At 41.8% G+C, this 25,049-nt stretch overlaps 1 protein-coding gene across 1 annotated transcript; it reads right to left on the reverse strand.

The window, feature by feature from the left end:
• Positions 1–308: 308 nt before the first annotated feature.
• Positions 309–24,468, reverse strand: LOC119017058 (TGF-beta receptor type-2-like). Its single transcript, XM_037093466.1, has 7 exons — positions 24,073–24,468; positions 20,307–20,448; positions 18,264–18,454; positions 12,606–13,381; positions 11,600–11,741; positions 3,554–3,678; positions 309–1,722 (listed from the first exon to the last, which is right to left on the reverse strand). The coding sequence occupies exons 1-7, from the start codon at positions 24,143–24,145 to the stop codon at positions 1,543–1,545; spliced, it is 1,629 nt and encodes a 542-aa protein (XP_036949361.1). The 5' UTR covers positions 24,146–24,468; the 3' UTR covers positions 309–1,542.
• Positions 24,469–25,049: the final 581 nt, after the last annotated feature.

Raw genomic sequence — 25,049 nt, forward strand, 5'->3', positions numbered from 1 at the left:
CAGGCATATTGCATAATGTAGCTGTGAGGATGGCAGTTATGTAGAACAATGAATAGCACTGTCGGGTATTTCACTTTTATGAATCTGAGAGCTGAGCATACATCATATTCTAACTGTTGCTGTGGAGCTGAAAATAATATGTTCTGGGCTGTAAAGCAGCTCAGATTTTCTATTAAAGTGGTTCACAATGTCAAACCAGCACTACCAATCATCTCACATAGCACCCTGAGGGAAATAATCATATACAGCACCAAAGGTTAAAGTGTTAAGCAATATAATAGCATTAAAAATGCCAAACTCAGACAAGGAGTACTGTAATACTTTTAATTATAGCTTTACACTTTTTTATACAAAAATGACTTTGATATAGATCGTTTCTGATCACTGGATCAGAATTCCCTTTTCAGTAACAAAGAGTTTACAAAGAAGCTCAGCGTTCATAGCATATAGGCAGCATGCAGGAACTTCCAGTTTAAAGTCCTTTATACATATTTATATTCCTTTTATTTTCTTCGTCTGATTACGCAGACTTTTCCTTTGTGGATTCCTCTGAGTAATACGCACACATTCTTACACACGTACAAATTGCACAAACACAGTATATTTTATATATATATATATATATATATATATATATATATATATATATATATATATATATATATATATTCCTTTCAGGCTGATTTTGCCATCTTTATTTTGAAATTCATAGTCCTTGAAATAAATCAGCTTTCCCTGCAGATTATAGCCTTGGATGGGTTTTTTCCAATTTCTTTGCTTTTGCAGAATTACATGTCATGCCACAAGAAATTATACTTGCACACTGAATCTCACGTTGGACTGTCATCCAGTCCCACTGACACCAAGGAAAACATTTAAGTATGCATTTAGGCAGCTGTGGCTCGGGGCCAGCGTCTTGTTGTCAGATGGTTGCTGGTTCAATTCCCCTGGTTTGCATGTTGTGTCCTTGGGCAAGATGCTGAACCCCAAAATGCTCCTGATGTGCTGGTCTGCACCTTGCATGGCAGCCACCACCATCACCACGTGTATACATTTATGAATTACTGTAAGTTGCTTTGGTCAAGTGTAGCAGTATCTGCCAAGCGTCAATTTAAGGGGGATATTAGTGTTATTAATTGTCTTAATATTTTACATTGCTCCCTTTTCCAAATACATTATGTCCCGATGGTCAGAACAAATAAAAAGGCACTGAATATATATCATTTGGTGTGCATAGATTATTGGTAAAGTGCAAATAGTGTTTAAAAAGCTTTACAATGCAATTTCCCTGTTTGTTCACGACTTGACCCAGTCCTTGAAGCATGTAGAAGAAAACAAATCAAGTCGGTCGCTGCTGTTTAAGTTGGTTCTGATCTGAAGTCCATCTCTGGTAACAGTCCTGTTTCATCTTTCCCTGGTTTGCTCCTCCATCATGCATTTCTGATGATCAAACAGCAAACAATCCATCCACTGGTATTTTCTTCAGCTGCTCGGCTGTAATTCCGCAGCCGCCCTAGCTGGGGGCAGTGTTTCAGATCAGCTCTACTTCTCATCCACCACAATGATTTCTTCAGGGATCTTCTCCTCTGAGTCAGAGCGCTCTGACAGCTTGTCCAGGTACTCCATGTCGGCGAAGCGCTCGGCAACACACTGGGCTGTCAGACGGGCTTCTGGATCGTGGTCCCAGCACTCGTCTATGGAGCCGCACACCAGCTGGATGCCCTGCAGGGGGGATGGGGGAGCACAGACATGACCAATCAATAATACTGACTTGGGGTGCAAGACTGACTGTGGCAGCACATCATCACCTCGAGGTGAATCCATGAAGGTTCATGTGTGGTTATATGTCAGTCTGAGCCTGTGTGTGGCTGTGTTTTCTGTGGACACAAGCAGTCTAATACAAATGTCTACAAAAAGTCCTGCATTCATGGTTATAATGTTTGATCTCTTTAGAGGAAATGGTGATGACCACCACCACCACTACTACTACTCCTGATAACGATGTTGGGATTATCAGCAGGCTACATACAGCACTTGATTTTGCTTTTTATTTATGTTACTTTTGAACAACTGCGTATCAGGTCACCAGCATGCTTGTGCAAACAAAACAGGGACCCAATCAATCAAAAAAGAATAGGGGGGCTACTAGAGGTCAGAGCCTCCACATGGTACTTCTACTAAATCTGTCAAGATGCCTACTGTATCTTAATTTACAGATGCAATGACAGCCATTTATTTCTTTATTTCACTGGATCCCCATTAGAATTGTTCTGCAGTCCACAGAAAATGTCTATTATTTATAAACTGACTATTTTCCACTGCAAGAACCTTCCCAGGAGACAAAAGACTTTGAAAGGAACTCAGGAAGTTTATCTGCATTTGGACTGGCAGAACAAGGAACTACATTTATCTGTTTATGATAGATACAGGTCCTGCTTTGAGGGTAGTATTTGCTGCTAGTTTAAACAGTTTAAATTTTGTGTACTGGTCAAACACAGAAGCACAGGTGCTTCTGCTTGTGTACAGCTTTAATTAATGTACTGGAGGACTCTAGTTTTGATATTAGGTCAAGGGATCAACACTTCTCGTACTACTGGTATATAACAAATTCAGATTTTCAGCAGTTATGAAACAGAGAGGTCAAATGTTTGAACGAGCTGAAGGTATTTATAGATGATGAGAAGGAGGAGGAGGCAGACAAACTTTTAATTGCTGATTGTTTCAGTGTGGCAAGAAGGGGAAACAACACTAAGTGCCGAGCAAAAGAACAACAGGATGACTCTGCATCTGCAACTCTGACCTAAAAACTGCATCTCAAACATCACTGTTGTCATTTTAATTGTTCCTCATCCGTCTGATTTGCCAGATGTGGAGAAAATGCGAACATGGCTGCACAATGAGGACTTTTGGTTCCCAGTTCTTCTCTTTCTACAACTCTTGAAAGTGTTTGGTGGAAAACTTATGTGTTGCATTTTGTAGGTTAACAGATACTTTTCAGTTTGTTTAGTTTTCAAGGGATAGTTCACATTAATCAACATCAATTGTGGAGACACAACTAGAAAAATAGAAAAACACATTAGTACAACATGGAAGATGGAGTTTTATTTATCCACTTAATATTTGATAGTGTTTCTTTGATGTCCTTTATCAATGATATGTTTTCATTTGTGTATTTTATTTAATTTCTGTGTTTTATTTATGATATACTTCCCTGGCTGCTCAGTTTGTCTTCTTTATTGATTGCTTTATGTGCGTTTCAAAGTCAAAGTAATTGATTTATGGTAAAGTTGCAACAGGGACAGGACAGAAAAGACGTTGGAGGAAATAAATCAAAAATACGATAGTACAAATCTGAGAATCTATAAACAACCTAGAGTTAATTTATAAAAACATCAGCGCATTAATGAGTGCATATCTTTAAACTTGTTTTTAGTTTGGTTTTTAAACATCAAACTAAAAAAATCATGAAGTTAGAACATCAGCAGCTGCGAGGTTTTTTCCACACAGCAGCAGGAGCTCGTCACAGACAACATGTATGAGTGTTGCCTCTTACTGTGTGGTTGATCCAGCTGTTGGGGATCTCAGGTCTTCCTCTGTCTCGGAGAACGCTGTCCTTCATGCTCTCCACGCATGGATTTTCTCTCAGGTTCCCGAAAGGTGGCTCGTACTCTTTCACCTCTGAACAACATCAACAAGAATACAGAAAAGTACAGAAAAAAAATTAGGCCGTGACCTCTTTAAACTTTGTGGAGCTTTTTGTTGTTTTGTACATGAAATGCGGTTTGAATTTGCGTCTACTGAAAGCTCTGTTGAACAGATAGGAGAGATCAGATGGCAGTGCCCCACAGCGCTCACATCAACAACACCTCTCAAAGGATTCACTGTGCGCTCTAAATTAAAACTGCAGGTTGCAAACTTTAAATAGCACTGAAGCAGCACAAGCAGCTAAAGAACCCTGTGCTACTGATAGAGGGGCCGGCGGGGAGATTTGCCGAGGAGAAACACTTATTATTATCACATTTTAACCCTCAGCGCCAAGGAGCTTAAAGCATCTCACCAACGCAGCTCCGGCTTTGTGTCAGCTCTCTTACACGAGCGAGTCCAGGATGCCTGTCAAAGGCATTTTACCAGTTGAGTTTACTCAGGGAGAGGATTTCAAAGCGTCGGCGTGCAGGATATAGCGTGGAAACTGTGGGTCAAGAGTTTCCACAGATGCTTTATCTTACAAGAATTCATGTGTCCTCGGATGAGGACAACAAATCACATTCCGGTGTGCTTTGAAGCGTCCAGTTTCGGCAAAATCCATCGGGATTAAGAAGCACATGACTGTGTGAGGAATGTTGAAGTAAATAATTAGCTCGAGAGGATTTTTAATGATTAAAAAGATGACCAGGAGAAGAGAAAAAAGACAGACAGAAAACAGACTAAATTTTCCTCTGTTAGGCTGCTTCGAAAACTTTAATTCAACTGTCATTGTTGACTGTTATTGAACAGGATGATCCCTCTCATCCACCTGTTATAAGTCTGCAGAAAGACAGATGTGTTTACACTGCATTGTTACTGCAATTTTCAGCTTTAAATACAAGCCTGCACTCGACAGCTCTGTATGTTCGGCTCATTTCACAGCCTGTGTTGTTGCACAATGATGTCAAGTGACTGTGTTTACTCAAGAAGCCAGAGTCGTACCAATTACAGCAGGAACGATGACTAATGACTTAAAATGAGGATCTTAATGAGAAACAAATACTGTGATGTGTCAGACGAGGACACTCTTGCTACAAGAGGCTGTCTGTGATAAGTCCACTGTAGCGTAGAGGTATTTGTCTTTATTTGGATATTATATTTACAATCTTTTGTTGTCAAATCTGTTTCAGTTGTTTCTGCAGTTGTTATTTCTCCTAAGCGTGCAGCTCTGATAAAAACTTAAAGCTGGACTCACTCAAACAATCCACCTCCTCACTGCCTGCGTAATAAGCTGTTGCCATTATACTGTATATTTGGTTCCAAATACACACAAGACTGCAAAAATAAATTGAATGAAAGGCACAGTGCCGACTTGTCCTGCTCTTTCCTGTCCGTAAATCTGTCCCACAGTGTTTACGCAACTGGAACAAAGCAGGACCAGCAGGAGTCGGTGAGCTCTGCAGTCACCCGGCCCGTCACGAGGCCAACATGTCTCTGCAGGTGAACAGCTACATCATGCAGGTGATTACTATCAGTGTTAGATTACTTCCAAACTGCTTCATTTTAAAGTAACATGTTACCTTACAGTAACTGTGTTTATGCAGAGTAATGAGTTACACCACTTTTACGTTATTTTCACAAAAATAACTGCAAAAAAACCCCATTCACTTTTTCTTATAGTTAGATAGTTTTAATGTTTATACTTATTTATTGTAATGTACTATTTATCATTTATTTTACCTTTATTATTTTTCGTCTTTATTTTATATAGCTATTTTACTGTTTAGCATTATTATTATTATCATCATCTTTTTTTCACTTCATTAACATCTTTCATGTGTAATGTTTGATTTTTATCCTTATGGTTGTTTTTATTGCTTGTTTATTATGTATCATTTATCATTTTCACCTGGGCCTTGACAAAAGTTCAAACATTTATATGATCATCAGCAGATCTGAGCTAGCTTAAACAGCTCTGACCAGGTTGTAAATCATCTATAAACACAACTTATTTTCCGGTGGTAATGTGCAACTGGACATAGCAACTGGAATAATATTACTGCAAATTCTATAAGAAAAAACTTCAAAAATCCGGTGCTGTTTATACTCTATACAAAATGCCAAAAAGTCTACAGCTGTTTGGTGAAGTGTTGACTTGAGTCAACTGTATGAAAATTAAACAGTTTGTAGGATGAAACTGATCACGATTACAAATTTGACTCTTTAATAACTTGTTAAAAGGAATTTCACAGGAAGTTTTGAAGCCCGCAGACAGGAATTGAAGGCTTCTGGGAGTAAGACTACAGCAAACCGATGACTCTTTCCAAAGGCAGAAACTTTCTGTTTTTGCTTTTGGCAAGCAGAGTCCCTCTGCTTTGGTACTTTAGTTTAAACACTGCCCCACCCAAACAACACAGAAGAGAAAAGGTGATGGATCTCTTTTTGTTTTGACAGGTCTGAGGGATTGAACAACTGCAAATCCACTACATAAACTGTTAGGCAAACATGTTTATGTGTTCAAACAATGTATGAATCATACTACTGAGCACTTTGCAGTGTAAACAACAGCCTGTATTGCAGGATGGAAAGATTGGCCAATCCTGTCCTAAAAAGGAAAGACGTTTTTTCCAGGCAAACCTTAAATTAAACTCAAACTAGTAAAAGCTATTGAAAACACAACACAGGGGGAAGCAGGAATGCTGTGGTTTGCAAAAGTCACACACCGACTGCATATTGACAAGATTCCTGCGAGCAAGTTCAGCAGGGTAACAATGAGGAACTTTATGCTGTTCCGACGACAGCTGACAAGGAGTGATGGGAGTTTTGCAATGCCAGCACATATTTCATCCTTAATATCTATTTTTCAAGCCAGTTGTTGGGCAAGTTTGGGAGTCTGCAGCCAGTTAAACTTAGCTACAGAGTGAGGACTCTTCTCAATCTCTATCACCCTTAAGGAGCTTTGTGATGTACTTTCATGACAGTCACGTTACAATTAGTAATGGCCTCTTTCAGGGACTCTCAAAGTGCTGCACATCAACCATCCCAACCAGATACAGTCCTGTCGTTCATTAACTTGTTTTTATTAGGAGCACACATATGTGCAGGTGGGTGAACTGGCCAAAATATACCATCACTAGGCGTGGGATGAGGTTTTAATTTCACGCCACGATTCTTGTACTTGTTCATGTAAAAGATTTTGAAATTTCAAAAAGGTCAACATCTGCAACATTAGAAGCTCCTATGAAAAACAATGCTCTGAAATGCCTCATCAGTACTCCCACCTTTAATTTGGTGATTTACTGACATCACAACACATCCCCATCAACACCTAGTTCGGCAAGTAAAAATCGATTTAGCACAGCTGCTTTGTTGCTGTCAGCAGTGCTGGTTCAGGTGTGTGTGAGCTGACCAATAAGAGACTGAGTTTTCGGGAGGGGGGGACCTTGAAGAGACAGGAGCTATTTCAGACAGAGGGGGAAAACATTACTGCTGCACTGGACAGTACATGAAAACTGGGGGTTTCTTTCAGCATTAAATCAAAATAAAATGATCCACCTGAAAATAAGCGTGATATGTCTCTTTTAACCGTATACTTTTTAAGAAACAAACATTTGGATTGCATCACAGATAGAACATGCATCTTTAATAAGGTAAAGCCACACTGCATCAATAATAAACCATGGACATCTTCCTGGAATCACCAGTATTTCCACACATCCATTTTAACTTCATTTGAATACAATAGGCAAGGTGAGCCTTTAGCCACGGTGACAGGTTTAGGATTTTGAAATTACTGGAAAACTGCTGGCTCCCCCTTGTGGCAAATCAAGAAGTCAATAGAGTAATGCAAGTTATTGAACTAGACAAAGTTTTCAAGGCACCCTCTATCCACAATCTGAATTGCAAGCATCATCCATAGCTGTATTTGATATATTGTTTGATATCATTATTCTGCTCCACTTCCAAGATAATATTTTTGTCTAATTGTGCACAACAAGCATGAATACTGAAGAAACAGAACACAAGCCCTGTCACCTACACACATAAATGATTCAGAACAACAGATCTGCACAGAGTTTCAACATTTACCGGGAAATAAATTAGTGATCACAATAACACTGTCTGTTTCCCCAAATCTGTCTGAATCAGGCACAAAAACTTTGTCTAATCCACTCCCCGCTGCCTCCACTGATTCTTGTTAGGCTGCGGTCACTGCGACATTTGTTTGTGTTCCTCACAGGTTGTTAAAGTCATTTAGTACAGATGTATGCATGTGCATGACAAGTTAGCAGAGCTTAATTTTGGACATATGTCACTGAATTACCCTAGAGGTTTACCCCAACATTAACTATAGCCTGTATGTGCCCTAACCTTCACCTAACCCCATGAAAGGAGACCAAAAACTATTTCAAGGAAACCAAATTGGGCACATTTTACCCCAATTGATCCATAATCAAGTGGTTTGAAATCTAAAATTTGTCCCCAATTGTGCCCCCCCACCCACACACACACACACACACACACACACACAGTACCATCAGGCCCTCCAGGCCTGGAGGAGTTGATGGTCTGACATCTGGATAGCAGCTGCCCTAACCTCTTCTCCTTTCCAGTCTAGCCCAACCTCTCCCCTCCAGGGACCGAAGGCATTTCTCCGTCTGCAGCTCCACATTCAACACCACTCCACCATTATCCCCCTACGTAGCCCCACCCGCCTGAGGAACGCCCTCGTAGTCTTTCCAAGCCCTAAATCTGGACTGGCTAAATTATACAGGAGAGACATTTCAGGGAATAGAGGCAGAGATAAAGAGGTCTGAGCCTCGAATCCCGCTTTTCCGTCTCTCAGAGGTGTGTTGATCTCTATGTTACCCTCTCACTTTAACTCTTCCGCTGTCTTAATAGTCTTGGAAGATAAAGAAAGCAAAACGATGGCTCATGGCTGTCTGACTGTGGCTGTCGACAGACGGCTGTGTTCTCCTCGCCTGGCAGATCTCAGATCAGACCTGGGCCTCAGGAAACTGTGACAGAGGAGCTATGTGGCTGTCTGCCACTGAGACGCAGAGCGCTGATCAGACATCTGTCTCCCACAGACACACACACAGGCAGGTGGCAAGAGAGACAAGAGAGACAAGAGGAAACCAGAGCTTCACCCCAGTCATTATAACGATGCCCTGGGATGTGTCACTTTGAATTTCTGTGTGTGAGCACACGTGTTTCATATTTTGTCTCTAGTGAGGTGAGCACTCAGGGTGTCATTAGTGACTCACTGACCTCCAGGGACAGCATGGCAACTTCAAGAAAAACAAGAGACTGGCAGCGTGAAAGCATGAAACTCTTTGAGTGCACTCTGTAAACACATCAGCCTTACACTCATGGAGCTCTGATTCCCGAATCAATACCAGATCTCTGCCAGCACGCTATCTGGAGGGAGACTTTTTGGCCACAAGTGAAGCAAAACCAAATTACTGCAACTCATTTACGCAGCTTATTCTTTCCACTGTCCTCAGGGTTTAAGCAGGTAGGAGGCTGGCTGTGTTTGTACAAGGTTTTCACCTTTCAGCATGAGAGCGTCTCCTTGGCCTTAATGAACTACAGATTTCACCCCTCTGCCCGTCTCGGAGAGTTGCCAAGTCTAGAGAATGTGAAGATATAGAGAATACTTGAAAACTATTCCAGCTGCTTCCATCTAAAGCCTCTATTTTGGTCCCGGGAAGCCCTCCGCTCCCCCTCTCCCCAGTAAATCTATGCTAGCCTGTCCTCCCCGTCTGTCTGTGCCGGCAAGAGTAAAGCTGGATGGCTGTCTGCAGAGTTACAGTTCAGTGGGAGAGTAATTAACTGCTGCCTCACCTGCCTAGGGGTAGGAAGGAAAAAGACAGACAGAAAGAAGGGGGTAGATGAACTGAGCTGAAAGTTTAGATGGAGAGGATGACGGAGTTTCTGTGCAAGAATAGTCAGAAAAATGTGTTTAAATTGGCTCTAAAATAACGTTTGCTGCCTTGTTCAGAGTGTCTGTGTTTGTCGAAAGCTAAATGAATGCAAAGTGAAGGAATGAGGCAGAAATGAATGGAATGATGGAGGAGGATGAGTGGGATGAATCGAGCTGTTGTCCCTCTAATCCCTCGAGAGGAAACCAAGCAAGGCCACAAAAACCTTCATCCAGGGAGCCTGTGTTCATTTAGTCCTTCTCTACCAACATGTATCCTGTCAGCGCTCCTCTCGTGAGACATTAGCCCGCAAAACATCCTCATACAAAAAGGAGACATCCACACTCGCAGCTCCACTCTGAGAAAAGCATGTCTCGGGGACTGCGCTCTTTGCAAAACAGGAAATAGTCTATTTTCTTTTCAAAAGGTGTACCCGCGGGGCGCACATATTCTTGCTGCTGGGAAGGAAAAGCAAAGGGGATTGTGGGTCACTCAGCCATGGTTTTTTTTCTTGAGAGGACTCTCGGGCAGCATAACTGCGCGATACACTTCAAGGAGGCCCCCCGGGGAGGATCATGGGGGCAAAACAGGAAAGTGCTAAAGTAGAGGTGTTCATGCCCAAACCCGGCTTTCAATCACTGGTCTGACACAATGGAGACAGGAGCAGTCAGAGAAACAAGCGGCACCACAGAGACACTAAAGGGAAGTGAAAACAAACAACCCAAGCGTCGAAGTGAAATACGGCCCTGTGGTTTGCCTTCAGATAATCACTCAGTTCTGTTATTTGCACATATCCTGACCTTGTTTTTGCTGCAGAATGACAAACACAAGTAACGGCACGTTAGGAAAGTGAAGGCTGATCCTTGAGACTTCCGCAAGATGAATTGTGCTTTGGACACGTTCAGATTTTGTTCCCACAGTGATTAATGGGTCGTGGATGGCGCACACATAAGTCCTGCCATACAGCGTGACACATCTAGTAAGTGGACCCAAGGTGGTCACTGCGCTCCTAATTGGTGAAGTCGTCAATGTGACGGTATATTCCTCAGAGGTCAAGCGAGCTGGGGAGGCGATTTTTCTTTTTTACAGTATTTCTGGGGATATTTACACAGGCCGCAGAGGGAATTTCATCAATCAGTGCTTCTATTGATTTCCTTTACACTCAGAGGCTCAGGCTAATCTCTAATTTAACAGGGAAAATGTGGTTACCTCCATTATAAACTACGGTAAAGGTCACAAGTGAAGTCTACCATGTATACAGTGGGAGCACCAGGCATCGTGTTTAAAGAAGGCATCCGTGATAGACTAGAGGTGGGTGATCAGGCCAAAAATAATGTCACAACCCACGATCTAATTGACGATCTCTTTCCAAGCTTAATTCAGACGATCAATCACAATATTGCAAAAAAGATAAAGAATTTTTCGGAACAACTCCCCATCCACCATGCTGCTAGCTAAAGTTTGATATTTACAATATATTACCTAACAGCAGAGAAATGATTCAATCCAATCATCGATTTCAGATATCAGTGCAGATCTGCTGCGTCAGTAAGGTTATGTATAGTTTGGGAACCGATAAACTGACTTCGGCACAAGCCGACAGCAGTGTGTCAAATCTGAAGTATTTTGGGAGATTTTACTTATTAAGTGATTTGATTAATTATTGATTTCAAGCCTAAATTTTCACTTTACTAAAAAATTGCTTGACCTAAAAAGGCAAAATGTTTTGACGAAGTTCTGACATCTCTTGATCTGACTTTTAGATGAACACGATGACATTTTTTGGCATGAAACTTAAACCAAGCAAACATTTTTGACAGCAGCTTCCATCAAAAGCTGCTGGATCAGCCCTCAAATTCAAATATTGATCTAGCATTGAGTAATTTCTCTTACTGGGGGATCACAGCAGCTCCTTTGCGAAACCAAATCATGTGATTGTGATCTCAGGCCAAAACATCTCTTCATCCTACAGCCATGTGTGTTGATCTTACCTCCAATGGCGTCACACCTGGAGATGATCTCCCACAGTACGAGAGCCATGGAGTAAACATCAGCCTGTTTGAAGGACTCAATGTTTTCTAGGTTGATTCTGGACTCCAGCACCTCTGGGGCCATGTACCTGGCTGTGCCCACCTGAGAAAAAAAAACAGAGAAAAACACGTAATTAAAGTCCTTGACACCACAGATGATGTAAAATATTGTTTGCTAAGTCAATTTTTTAAAAACCTTTTCACGACTAAACGCGAGTTGTGTAGCTGAAGAAAGCACAGCTAAGTAGACAATCTTGGCAGTAAGAGTCGTTTACCTACATTAATCAAGTGACAGGTGGTAATTTTGTGTGGTAGTCAGAACTCATATCACAGTTATCTTTAAACACGTTTGATGTATTATGTAACTGGAAAAAAACAAAGGTAACTCTGAGCCCAACACGTCGCTTGTCTTCACATATTTACCACCTCGGAAAATCTGTGTTCACTGGTGCCTCCTCCAATCGCGTCGGGGGCATTACAATGCATTAGGTGTGCTGCGCAGCAAAGGGTGAAGCCTTAGTCATTTTCATAACAGAGTCTAATATGACTCTGGCCTATTACATCAGCCTAATGAGTCCATTAAGAATCACTCAGGCCTGTTTGTCTTGTGAGTGTAATAAAAGGACAACCTCAGAACACTTACAACACCACTTCTATCAGCATTAGCCATCTGGGGACAATAAATAGAGGGTGTCAAATATTAAGAGATGGTGTCCCTGAGAGATGAGGATCAGAAATGAGAAGTTTGATTGATAGCAGTGATCTTTTCATGGTCTGATATATATCTTCAGAGAAATATATGGCTGGGCCTGAAATGGTCTGTGTCTGGAGTGCCAGCAAAATTTATAGCAGGGGAGTGTTTTTATTTATATATATATAAATATATATTTCTTTTTTTTTTTTCAAATCTCTGAGGGGATCAGAAGTCAAGTAAAACCAAATAAAATGTAGGTTTGTGAGGCTTTACCTGCCCACTGTTGGCCAGCTCATCCACAGACAGACTGTTGTCCAGGCGGAGGGCGAGGCCAAAGTCACACAGGACGCAGGTCAGGTCGTTTTTCACCAGTATGTTGGAGCTCTTAATGTCCCTGTGCGCGATGGGCACCTTGTAGCGACCACAGGTGGTGTGATCACTGTGAAGGTGTGCCACCCCTCGTGATAGCGATCCCCCAAGCATCCACAGGTCATGCCAGCTCACAATGTGGTGAATCAAGTACTCTTGGAGGTTCCCTCTTGGATGGTAGGCTGTGATCAACCAGTACTGTCTTTGCACCTTCCTCTCCTCTGCTGTCAGGAAGTGGAGCACATTTTCATGCCTCAAGTCTGCGTCTGAGAAGATTTCCTTCTCATTCTTCCAAGAGGCGTACTCCTCGTACGTGAAGATCTTAATGGCCACTGTCTCAAAGCCCTGCTCCTCGCTGACTGAGGAGCCCTGCTTCAGCTTGGCTTTGTAGACTTCTGCAAAGCGTCCCTTTCCGACCAGAACATCCAGCTCAATGGGCAGCAGCTCTGTGTTGTGGTTGAGGTTGTTGGCGTGCGTGGAGCTACTGTCTGAACCTTCGTCGTCTATCATTATGGCGTGAGCGTCGCTGAAGTCCAGCGGAGGGCCCCTCTTGCGTCTTGAGCTGGCTTGCCGCTGGCGGTAGACCCGATAACAGTAGAAGGAAGTGATGACGACGACGGCCATAACCAGCAGAGGCACCAGGCTCACTAAGATGACCGCCACCACCTGGGAGTCCATGTCTGAGGGAGCAAAGGTCAGAAGATCAAGACGATGAGGATGAAGATGCACATATTTATATAAATGAGTTTAAGGCTGTTATACTGTAATGGATATTTGCCTGTAATGTGAAGGTGTCAGTTGTATAGACAAACTGACAAAACTCTGCATCTTAGCAGCTTGTTGTTTAGGTTTCACAACAACTTTATTGTTTGAGTCACTTCCACAGCTCTCAACAACTTTGTATCCAAATGCAACAGGCTGTTGTTTTCCAGCAAAAATGCTCTGGTTAACAAACTGTGCAGTACTTGTGCAAAACCAAACGACAGACAGAGGAAAAACACAACTTCACAATGAACCAAGTGGAGCTATTATTTGCTTAAACGATGAGTTAATCCAAGAAGATCGATTTGAAAAGACAACCTTTACACACTTGATGGGTGTTTAAGCCTGTGCACCTGCTTCAAACGGGGTTGTGCACAGTGCTTTCGGCTGAACAGCTACACTGATCATTTTGGCTTTAAAAAAGGTGTCAACTTATTTTTAATCAAACAGGGCTTCTGGAGACTTCAATTGTGCCTGACAAGCTGTATGAAGCCATTCAAAACACATTTTGTCTGTTTTTTTACACTTTAAATCAAGTCCCCATCTAATTCAGTTGTTAAGGAAATTTTTTTTTTCTGGATGAACTTTTCTTTTAACCACCAGGAGCTTATGTAGCCCAAACAGACGTAAAGTAAAGTAAATATTGAGCTTAAGATTCATCAGATCATAAGAAACATGACTCCAGATGCATGCCAATAAATGGCTACTCTGTGTCTTGCTGGTTGTGTAAACACGCCACGTGTTTGCAAGTTCAACTTCGTAGAGTGCTAATAATTCAGTGTTGTTGTTTTTCAATCCCAAGCGGACAAAAACTGGTAATGCAGGTTAAAAAGTGAATTCTTGATCTTGTGAAGTTAGCCCAGATGTTAAGGAACTGCAGATTACATAAACAAAACATCTACAATGAGTCGGTCTCAAAAGCGGTAGATTTCATCACTCTCCTGGGTATTAGCCTCTTTTCTGTGCGACCACGACATAATTCCTTTTTTAAACACTGTGTTTTTCCACTTGTGCTTTTTAATGGTATAATCATAAAACAATTTGTCCGCCACAATAAAAACAAAAATAAATTCAAAATTCCGTCTCAGCAGATCAGCATCTGTCTCAAGAGTAAAGTAATATTCTCAGAACAGCAGAGGAACCTGACCCGTCCCTGTGGAATGTCTATAAGCATCAGAAAGCTAAAGTTAGCGTCTGGGCCACAAAGGCAATCTGCTCCAAACCCTGACCCAGTCAACCACATATTGTGTCTCTTTATAGTGTATGTCTGATTCTTATAATTTAGGACGTGGTGTGTCTGGGAGCTGCTACGGTTTTGGCAAACAGTGAAAGTTTATACTTGTGCTGTGTTTATGGACCGGTTTTTGAAGCTGCAGTCATAAAAGAAGACCTATAAAAACTATATCACTAGACACAATATAATAAAGAAGAAAACCCCAATTGGTCCACGGTTTGATGAGTTCTAAATTTAATCATTTATACAGTCTAGATGCTCTGAGTGCCACAAAACTTTCCTCAACTTTTTCCATTATAAAATGACTAGCTTCGACAGGTCCCTACTTTTACATCTAGTTGCAGTTTCTTTGAGTTTTATAAGCAGAAATATGCTCAAAATGTCCACAATTTGCTGATAGGAAACTCAATTTGGAGGCAAGTGTGGATGTGAGGAGCAGAGTTAGGTTGAAAAAAGGGAGGACGGATGACTGCCCCGTCAAGCCTTCTGTGTTCCCTCCAATTTTTTTTCTAAACAGGAAACCACATGTCTGAAATCCTCAACATGGCCCCAACCAGTTTGTTTTTATTTTCATAGACTGAGAAGCTATTTCTCACAACAAACCTGTCACTGTACCTCCCTGGCTCGCTCAGCTTTGGCCCAAACCCCCCATTTAAAATATGAAATACTGAAGGTTTAGGAGTAAAATGGTTTGGTGAGTGGCAAAAATTGTGAATTATAGTGTGTCTTAATGTTAAATTTCAGGGGATTTCGGGTGTTGTGCCCACACTTGTGGGTGAAAACCACTCAGCAGATGGGTTTGTTTTGATCCAGTGACCCAACTATGATATAAAAATAATACCAACATTGGTTTCAAAACACCCCATTGGTACTGTGTAAAATTAACCCTGGTCTGCTTTGATGCTAAATTAACCCCAGACTGGGTCTATGTTTAAACCAGTGATTTGTAGTGCATTGAATTGTTTTTGTTGTTAAACTAAACAGCTTTTTTGCATTAACTTAATCTGCGTACAGATTAGTTCCCTACGAGTCTTGTGTTCACTACACTAGTCTGGTGCTAGCGCCTGACTGGTTCAACCTTTTAAGAGACAGTTTGCTTTTCCATGTGCATGAGAGCCAACGTAGAGTCACGTCGTTCAGTCACGGTATATGTCTCTATGGCAGAATACATCGATTCTTTACAAGTGTCGCTCCTGGCTTTTAACGCCTACACTGGCATCCAAACATGTCTGGTCCTCGGGCCGTTGCTTCAATTTGGCGCTTTTGGTGAAAATCTTATTTATTCTCGCATGGATAATTCAGAACATGCTACTCTAGTTTTGGCTTTGATAAATGGGGTCATAAGCAGTTTTAGTTGGTCCTTGGTTGCGATAACTACACCCCCAGCTCCTGATGTAAGTGGTTGTTTGTTCTAGACCGGCAAAGTGAGTTTTCCTGACTGGGAGCCAGTTCTTTAGCTGTCCAAATGCAGATGACTGGTTCCAGAGTAGGCACTGGCTCCTAACCAGCACATGAACCACTTTGGTTGATAACTAGGAAAAGACATGGTTCAGGAAATGTTTTTATGGATTTGGTACAATTTCTCTCCGATACATACCAGTAAGAAGTTTGTAAAAATTCTGGAAAAAAATGGAAATCTTCTTTGAATCTGAAGTGAAAGTGATTTCACAATCGAATACCTATTTTGTTTATGGAAATGTTTTTTCCCCTTATGTGCCGAGGTAAACCGAATGGACGTAAGGTTATGAATGTTTTTTAAATGAATCAAAGTCATGAATCATGAGGACCTGATGATGTCAAGGGACAAACATGGACATGAAGGAGTCTAATACAGCAATGCAACAGAGCTTCTTTTCATTTCCTGTTTTACACCATGCCGAGCATTTCACTTGTCCCTTTCTGAAAAGTTAGAATAAAAATAATTCCTTTTTTTCCTTCTTCTCGTTATTATGACTTATTAGTGTACTATCACAACCTGTTTTGTTCTGAGGTTATATTTATGAAAGCATGATTAAAAACACCATTAGCCATCCGCGGCACAATTGGGCGGAAAGAGGGTTTTCTGTTGCCATGGCGAGGCTGAGGTATTCAAGCTGGTATGTGACAAACAACTTAGTATTTCCTCTAACTTCAGTAATGGCCTTGGGGTGTTTCTGAAGTGTCATAAATGGATCTTTCAGTTATGGGGAAAAAACAAAGATGCTAAGTGAAAGCTCAATCAGGATAGTGCTTTCTACAAAGGAACAGTCGTCACTGACTAATAAAGCAAGAGGTAGTTTCCCCTAAATTCACTGTTATTGTTGCCTTGTGGTTCTGATTTCTGCCGGGCCTCCATCATTACAACACTTTCTCATGTTAGTCTCTGAGAAGTTACAGACATTCTCGAGAGTAAGAGAATGTATTTCCATTACGTGGTTTGCACTGTGCAGATGCTTTCAATTTTGGCTCTCGGTGCAGAGCCAGGTCTCGGAAATGTACCTCAGTGTTATTACTGCCTGGATGCTGTAGTCAAAATACATCTGATTCCAGAACCCAGTGTTGTAACCAGAGTCTACAAGCCAAACCTGTTTGTAATCACGTATATGGAGAGAATTACAGTGCTAGCGTGTTTGTATCCATGCATGACGCTGTTCATGACAAACTGATAAAAACTACTGGTGTAATGTTATTAGGCTGACCACGACTATGACGTACGTCACTGTGTTGTGTTTGACGGATACAAGAACCACTTTTATGTGCATAGAACAGAGCTGCAATGATTTATTGATGAGTTGTTGAATATGTAATTAATGTTTCTTTATTCCTCTATTAGAGTAATGACTTTGGGTTGACAAGACAAGACACATGAGGACGTCGGCTAATGCTTTGGGATCCCTGATTGACATTTTTCACCATTTAATTGGTGAAACAACAAATCTATAAATAGAGAAAATAAACAATAATTAACTTAATGTTAGTTGCAGCCTTACACAAAACAAAGCTACGGCACTATTGCTCCACTGTAAATTAAGCATGGGCACAAGAGCAAAACACCAATAAGGCACTCAAGTAATAATAATGTAACTTCTTATAACCCAAAAGAGCATTTAGGATTGTGGTAAATACACTCATTCCCCTGTAAGTAGAAAATGAAATTGGCTGAATCCAGCTGCAAGCTTGTTTAGGTTCATACTGTTAGCAGCCAGTTTAGTGTTTTGAACATTAACCTGGTTGGTATTTTGCAATTCGGGTAAATGTCAGGAGAATTTTTATTTTTTTACCCTCAGATAGAGCAAAGCTAGCGGTTTCACATGTTCACTCTTTTATGCTATGCTAAACTAAACAGCAGCTAGCTGTAGCATATTTCTGAAAATATAGAATCACTCTGTTTACATCAAGTGGAAGAGAATGTATTGACATTGCATGTTACGTAACATACAACTTATGACTGTTGTAGTACATGATTATTGCATCTTGACAGATTACCAATATGTATTGTTTGAAAAGCACTAAAAAAAAATCATAATGAAGAAACAAAAGGATTAAAATAAAGGATTAGTACGTGACATAACTGTGTGTTGACTTACAGGTGTTGAAGAAGATGTTCTCGTTGCACTCGTCCTCGGAGCAGGAGCAGATGAAGAACTGTGAGCCCATGCCCTTTCTCTCTTTCATTTCACACTTGCTGTTGTTGTAATCGTCCAGGACCAAGCCATACAGCCTCTGAGCTGGGTTATGGCAGACTGTATCAAAGGTGATGTTGTCATCCTTCTTCCTCCTTGGAAAGAGAAAGCAGGCACAGAAAAAAAAACAGCTGTTTACTGGATTGTGTTTGATTTGTGGTTTTTGCTTAGCACTATTTTGCCATTGAAGTCTCCTTTTCAGAGATCGGTGTTATCGTGTAACAAGGCAATGATGGTAGATGCACAGTTTCCATCCATACAGTGATAAAGTAGTACTGTAGATGGCAAATGTGTCTCTTTCAGTGGTCCACAGTCTCAGCATTATGCAAATGACTGCAATACAGAAGTCAGACTTACAAACCGAGAGATTCTGAAACAGCATTACAAACAGGAAACAAGGAAAACCCTGAACCCGCACAAATATACATATTCAAATTTCTCTTCCCCGCTGAGCAGCGTTACGGGAAACATTTTAAAGAGGCGCCACTGTCCATTTCTGCTGACCTCAGCTCATAGCAGGCCCACAACATTGCTAATATAATGAGAACAGCAGCGCAGCCTTGAGCTCTTAACACCGACACAAATCAGCTTCCTGCTGCTTCTCACATTCAGAGTCAGACTTGATGCCGATGGGGGCGGGGTGAGGCGCCCGTGTGCTGTCGTAATCCGGTCAACTGTCTTCGGCAAAGTGCTGACTGACAAAGTGTTCAAAGGAAAGGTCACATCAGGACCTCTGGGAGGAAACAATTCCCGATCTGATTAATAAGAAAAATCTCGCGCCCTCGTGTCCTCACATTAGGTGGTGCTGAATATCTCTATTTCTTGAATTTGAAGCTTCTTCAGAGGTTTTCAGCTGTCTGCAATTTTGTGATGTCATAATCCTGATAACAAATCCTTGAACAAAATCCTGAAATAAATGCAGTGACTTGTCAAATTAAATGGAATGCTACGCCCCTAGTGAATGCAGACACATAGTATTATCTTTCCCATTTGAAGTTTCAAGTATTTAACTGTAAAACAGATAGAGCTGAAATAGATTTATTGTAATTGTAGTTAGTACAGTGACACTCTGAGTTAGCAGCTCAGTCGAAGCCAACTTTGTTAGTTTTGACGCAGGTGTGTGCCTTTGTGGGGCGTTTTTGACTGCACCCACACAGTCATCACCACTGCCAACTGTTTCTTTCAGAGGATGCTTGTCCTTTTGCTTTGCGTGGACAGTGAGCTTCACAATGGTGACGTCCCCGCTGTCACAGCTCCAGCTATCATCCGCAGAGCAGGGAGGATGTGGGTGGATGACGCGATACGTCGGAGAAAACGATACAGTGAGTACGTCATCAGCACCTTTCTGAAAAGTTTTCTACTCAAAGCGCTCCGGGAAAACAACAAACTCTCTCTTCTCATTGAAAACAATTTAGAAACAAACAAATTCCGATCTGTACAATAATACAGCCTGAACTTTATCTGGAATTGTGCTGAAATTCAGGGTTTAACGGTAATGAATTACAAAAGATGTCAACGTTATGAATGAAGCTACAAACTGTTCAGCACAGCTCTATGTGTCTGTACATGTGTGGGGCTTTTCCACACACATGTGCTGCCTTGCCTCGACTCGGTTTGACTCAGCTGCTATAAATACTCTTCCCCCCGTGAAGTATTGTGGTGGAACAGCTGCTAACAAAGTCCCTGCTAATTCTGTGTTACACACATTTCATTTCCTATAAATTCTTCACAATAAAAGCCCTGTTATTTAGTCATTTAACTGCTTTTACTGTTGAGCAGCAAAAACAGGGAATGGCACAGTTTGCGTCGTCACGGCAGGTGGAGAAGTCCCAGTACTGTGACCTAAATAACCCAATAATTGATCTATGTCATAACTTTTGCTTTCATTTAAACACACACATATGGTCTGAACATCCGGCCACTGTGTTTGGATGAGGGGACACTTACCAGATACTGACGCACACATCGTGTTTGTCGGGGCAGATGGACGTGATTTCACACTCCACCATGCAGCTCCCTTTACCCATGCAGCTGGTTGCCCGCACATCACAGAACTTGCACAGTCTTTTTGGCTTCATTATGTAGGCCTCTGGAAATAGAGAGGAGAAGTGAGAAAGATAAAAACAGTGATTTTGGGAACAAAAAAAGCTTCATAGCAGTCCATAAAAACATAGAAACAGACAGCAACTGGACTCAATTATCGACATTTGACATTAAAATGACAAACTAGTCAGAAATGCAAAAACACTTCCATGATGATCATTAACAGGATTATTTATTAGCATGAGAGGCAATAGAAGCTTCAAATAGATTAAAAAGGATGGGAGTCTTTTGGAATGTGCCAATAAGTCAGAGCAGATATTCAACAAAACCACATGAAAAATCCAAACTATTCCGTCCGATTTTTTTTTCTCTGTGAAGTCTGAACAATAAGAGCAGCCCACAGTGGTATCCACCTCCTTTGGTCTTGTTCAGACTTGACTTTGCCGGCAGGCAGACCCATATCAGTGAGACAGACAGGATTGTGTGATGAGTGCCTGTGGGTTTGATAATCATCTAAGGAGACAACTGCGAGACAGGCAAAAACAACAAACAAAGAGAACGCGGATGCATCTCCTTGCTGGGAAGGCTCTAATTTGTCAAGCCGATGAGTCGGCTCCCCATACAGAGAGGTGTTGTGCCAACTTGGTTCATGAATATCAAAAAAAGAAAGAAAATATGGAGGGCGACGTTGTGTTTCAGTGTCTGTGAATGTTTGGAGAGAGGGAGAAATGTGTGTGTGCGTGCGTGTGTACGCGTTTGATGTATTCGTGCAGAAATTCTCCGACTGCTGTCTGCAGGTTGTCCTTGCATTGAGGTGGTTCATGATAAAATCAGACAGGCAGCGTGCCTCTGTTTGGCATGGAAAGGAGAGATGGAGCAACAAGGAAGGTGAATAATCTCTCCTCTAGAGCTGTAACGATCACTTGATTAATTTATTAATCTATCAAAAACAAATGGGTTGGCAAATACTCTGAGCAAAAATGTCAAAAATTTGCTGGTTCCACTTTCTGAAATGTAAAGATGTGTTGCGTTTCTTTTTAATTAATAACTGTAACTTAGGAGTCTTTGGGTTTTAGACAGTCTGGTGGACAAACAAAGCAATTTCAAGACTCCACATTAGAATTTGGGAAATTGTGATGAGCATTTTTCAATGGGACTTTTTTATAGGACAAAATGATTGATTGATTACTCGAAAAATGAAAACAAACTTAAGTTACAACCCTATTCTCCTCTCCTCACTGATTTTCCTCTCCCTAAAAGGCAGCACTTCCCACCACTTAAACGTACAAGTGGAAAGTGGATCTTGTGGCTTTAAGAGTTGGAAACAATCCTAAAAAAGGAGATTCCAAATTTCCCAGGACCGGCAGTTCAGGAAAGAATGTGTCATACAGACAATCCCACATGACTTTCCTACTGCTTGATGAGTCTGTACGAGTGTGTACACACCGATGATGACTCACGTGGTACAACGAAGATAAAAATGAGGCCAGGTCTACTGAGCAAACACAGGGAAAGAGAGACATTTCCTTGTGACAAAGACTCCTCAAGACTTTCTGAAATAATGCAAACTGACAGATAAACTGATCTCAGCGTAATCGTGAATACAGGGGAAATTAAAAAAACATGTGACAGAGTCTGCTACTGTAAAACCACCCAACCACACTTCAGCTATATGCCGTCTCCACGTGCACAGGAAGCACCTGTTCTCAGCAGCCGCATTCACAACACGAGGCCAAACCGAGTGAAATACTGGGTTCTGTTCTCACACTTACTGTAAGTTTAAAGACACCCCCCCCCCCCAAGGAAGTCTCGTAAACAGATGTGTGACATATCTGAGGCGATAACAGTCTGACTGAAGATCTGATCACATGACCTCAAAATTTAGTCGGGGAAGTGAAAGCAGACCTCAGTGAAGAGGTTTGTTCAACAACGTGTTTGCCTCTGACTTCACGCAGACTTGAGAAAAAAGGTGCTGTGTGTGTGTTTGCGTGCTCCGGGCCTGCCACAAAAAGCCTACTGTGTCATTTCAGCGAAATCTGAAGGGTGGAGTTTGGACCTGCGGTTTTGCAGCAACAGAAACACTGTACGAAAGAGCAGCAAAAAATCTACAGGGACGATATGTCAACATCTCGCCGAGAGCCCCAGTGAGATACTGTAACATGAAGCTGGCAGGATATTGCAGGCAGATAATGCTTCCTGGCCCTCATCTTAAAGGAAACGTTCCCCCAGAAAGGAAAATTTGGTCGTTGTCCAGTCACCGGAAGGTCGGGTGGAGTTTGCATCATCCACAAAACATTACTCGAGCTTTACAGGAAAACACTGTTACAGCACTTGCCTAAAAAACAAACTGTAATAGACAGGGACTTGTTTTTAAACGTAAAAAAAAAAAAACATGAAATGGCTCCATATTGCTCCAATCTCTGGATGAGGACCCAAGTTCCAAAACTGACTGGAAAAAAGATTTTATTTACACCCTTTATAAAGACAACATCTTCACTGTAGTCCCAGAGATCCCAAATTGATTTGAAAAGAAGTTATGAACACAATCGAGCTCCTGGATCCAACTTCAGACGCTGTGCAGGCTAACGCATCAGTTTTAAAAGGGATGTAAACAACATCTTCTCTGAGCCAGTTTTGGAATCTCGAGCTGTCCAGAGACTTGGATCACTCCGGAGAGCTCCACATAGAGCCATTTTACACTTTATTTAGGTTGTCACCATCTTTATCAGAGAACTCTGCAGTTACGTTTTCAGGTGTGAAGCTCCAGAAATGTTTGGTGTACTAGGAAAACGTGTGAGCAGACAGCGACTGCGTTGTAATTTTTTTGGGAGCGAACACATCCCTTTAATCGAGACGGTCCTGAACGCAAACAAAACCAAATGCCAATCCTCCAGACTAAACTACTTGACAGAGCGATGCGAAGCTCTTCCCGGCAGGCTGGCGAGGTGTTTTGAAGTGAATCAGCAGTGATGGAGGGGGGTGGGGGGTGGATAGTGAGTCCATGCCTGACTGCTGCTGCTGCTGCTGCTGGTGGTGGTGGGAGGAAGGTGGTTGAGCCGGAGTAATTATATCATTAGAGCAACTCCTCTGAAAAGAGCATGTCATTTAAACTCAGGAGGCGGGCCATGGAAAGGGATGAATGGTAGTAATTGTCACCCAGGGCTTCATATAATTGCAGATAGGAGGGAGGAGGGGGGAGGATTTTGAGAGGGGGGATTAGGAGCAGTCAGAACCACTTGGTGCCAGCCAGACTTGATGAAGGTAAAAAAAAAAAAAAAAAACCCTTTCTTCCTCAAGGTTCACATCAAAGATGGAAGATAAGCCATTCCAAACAGGAGGGGGGTTCCAGCAGGTGATGCCCTTCTGTGAGAGCGTAAACAGCGATTAATTGACGTCTCAAGGAAAACAAAAAAAAACGGGCAGGATGGGTAATAATGGTGCTGGCGTGGAAGAGGGCTCGTGAGATGCGTGAGGCTGAATAACGTGCGCACTCGGGCATTTCCTGGTGTTTTTAAAATTAAAAGCGACGTCATTTTTAGAGGGGGGGAGAGAAATATAAGTGTAGTTTGTGCTCCAGAGAGAGTTTTTAAGGCTCTCCGGTAAAGCTTCCTCCTCTAGTCTTGTCTGTAGCAAACTTAAAAAAAAGTTGAGAAAAGTCGAAAAGACTCACCCGCCTCCTCGAGCACGATACTACCAAAGAGTATCGTTCCACACCAGAAAGCGGAAAACCGAAGTAGCTCCATTGAGAAACGGCCTGTAAACTCCTCTCTTTCTCATTAAATTTACCGAAAAAGACAAGACAGACCGGGGGGTTAACGTATCCAGACACCGGTTGCGGACTTCGCTCTGTCCGCCTGTTGCTCCCCCCCCCCGCCTTCTCTCTTCTCTCTTCTCCCAAAAAAAAAGAAAAAAAGAAAACGCCTTCACAGCTCCGAGTAGAAGACGCAGAGTAAACACAGCAGGCAGGACTTGCCCTATATGCACTTTTCATGAAACAGGAAATCTTCTGAAGGGGTTGGACAGCTTTTTTTTTCTTCTTTCTTCTTCTTCTTCTTCTTCTTCTTCTTCTTCTTCTTCTTCTTCTTCTTCTTCTTCTTCTTCTGCTCCTCAGGCGTGCTCATGTGGCTTGGTCCTGAAGCATGTCATTAAAGAGGCTGAGACCCAGCAGAGCAGGACTTGAAATGACATGTCTCCAAAATAGCTCAACCAGACGCTTCACCTTTTTTGTACAAGTGCTACATGCAAATAGTTCTGATTTACTTCAAAAGCGGTCACACTTTTTTTTTTTTTCAAGGTCTTTATTCGGAGCTGTCAACACCACTAATTCTGATACACTAAATTTTAATTAAGTGTCTGTTTTAACATTTCTTTTTCCACCTCCTGTTTTTCTTATGGGGGGATGACATAAGAAGTGTCACTGTCACTCCATATCTCACAGTGTTGGGTTTTTATTAAAGACACACCGAGGTTAAGTCCACCCCGACGCCTATAAATTACCAGACTATTGCAGGGGCCCCTTCAGCGACATGAGGTTTTTTTTTTTTTTTTTCTTTCACATACTCGAGGCGTGATGTCAGGTTTCACTCCTGACCCCTGTGACCCCGGAGCTGAAAACTCAACCCACACAGGACGTCTACTCCTTCTTAC

This window comes from Acanthopagrus latus, chromosome 3 (assembly GCF_904848185.1).
Source record: "Acanthopagrus latus isolate v.2019 chromosome 3, fAcaLat1.1, whole genome shotgun sequence".
NCBI lineage: Eukaryota > Metazoa > Chordata > Actinopteri > Spariformes > Sparidae > Acanthopagrus > Acanthopagrus latus.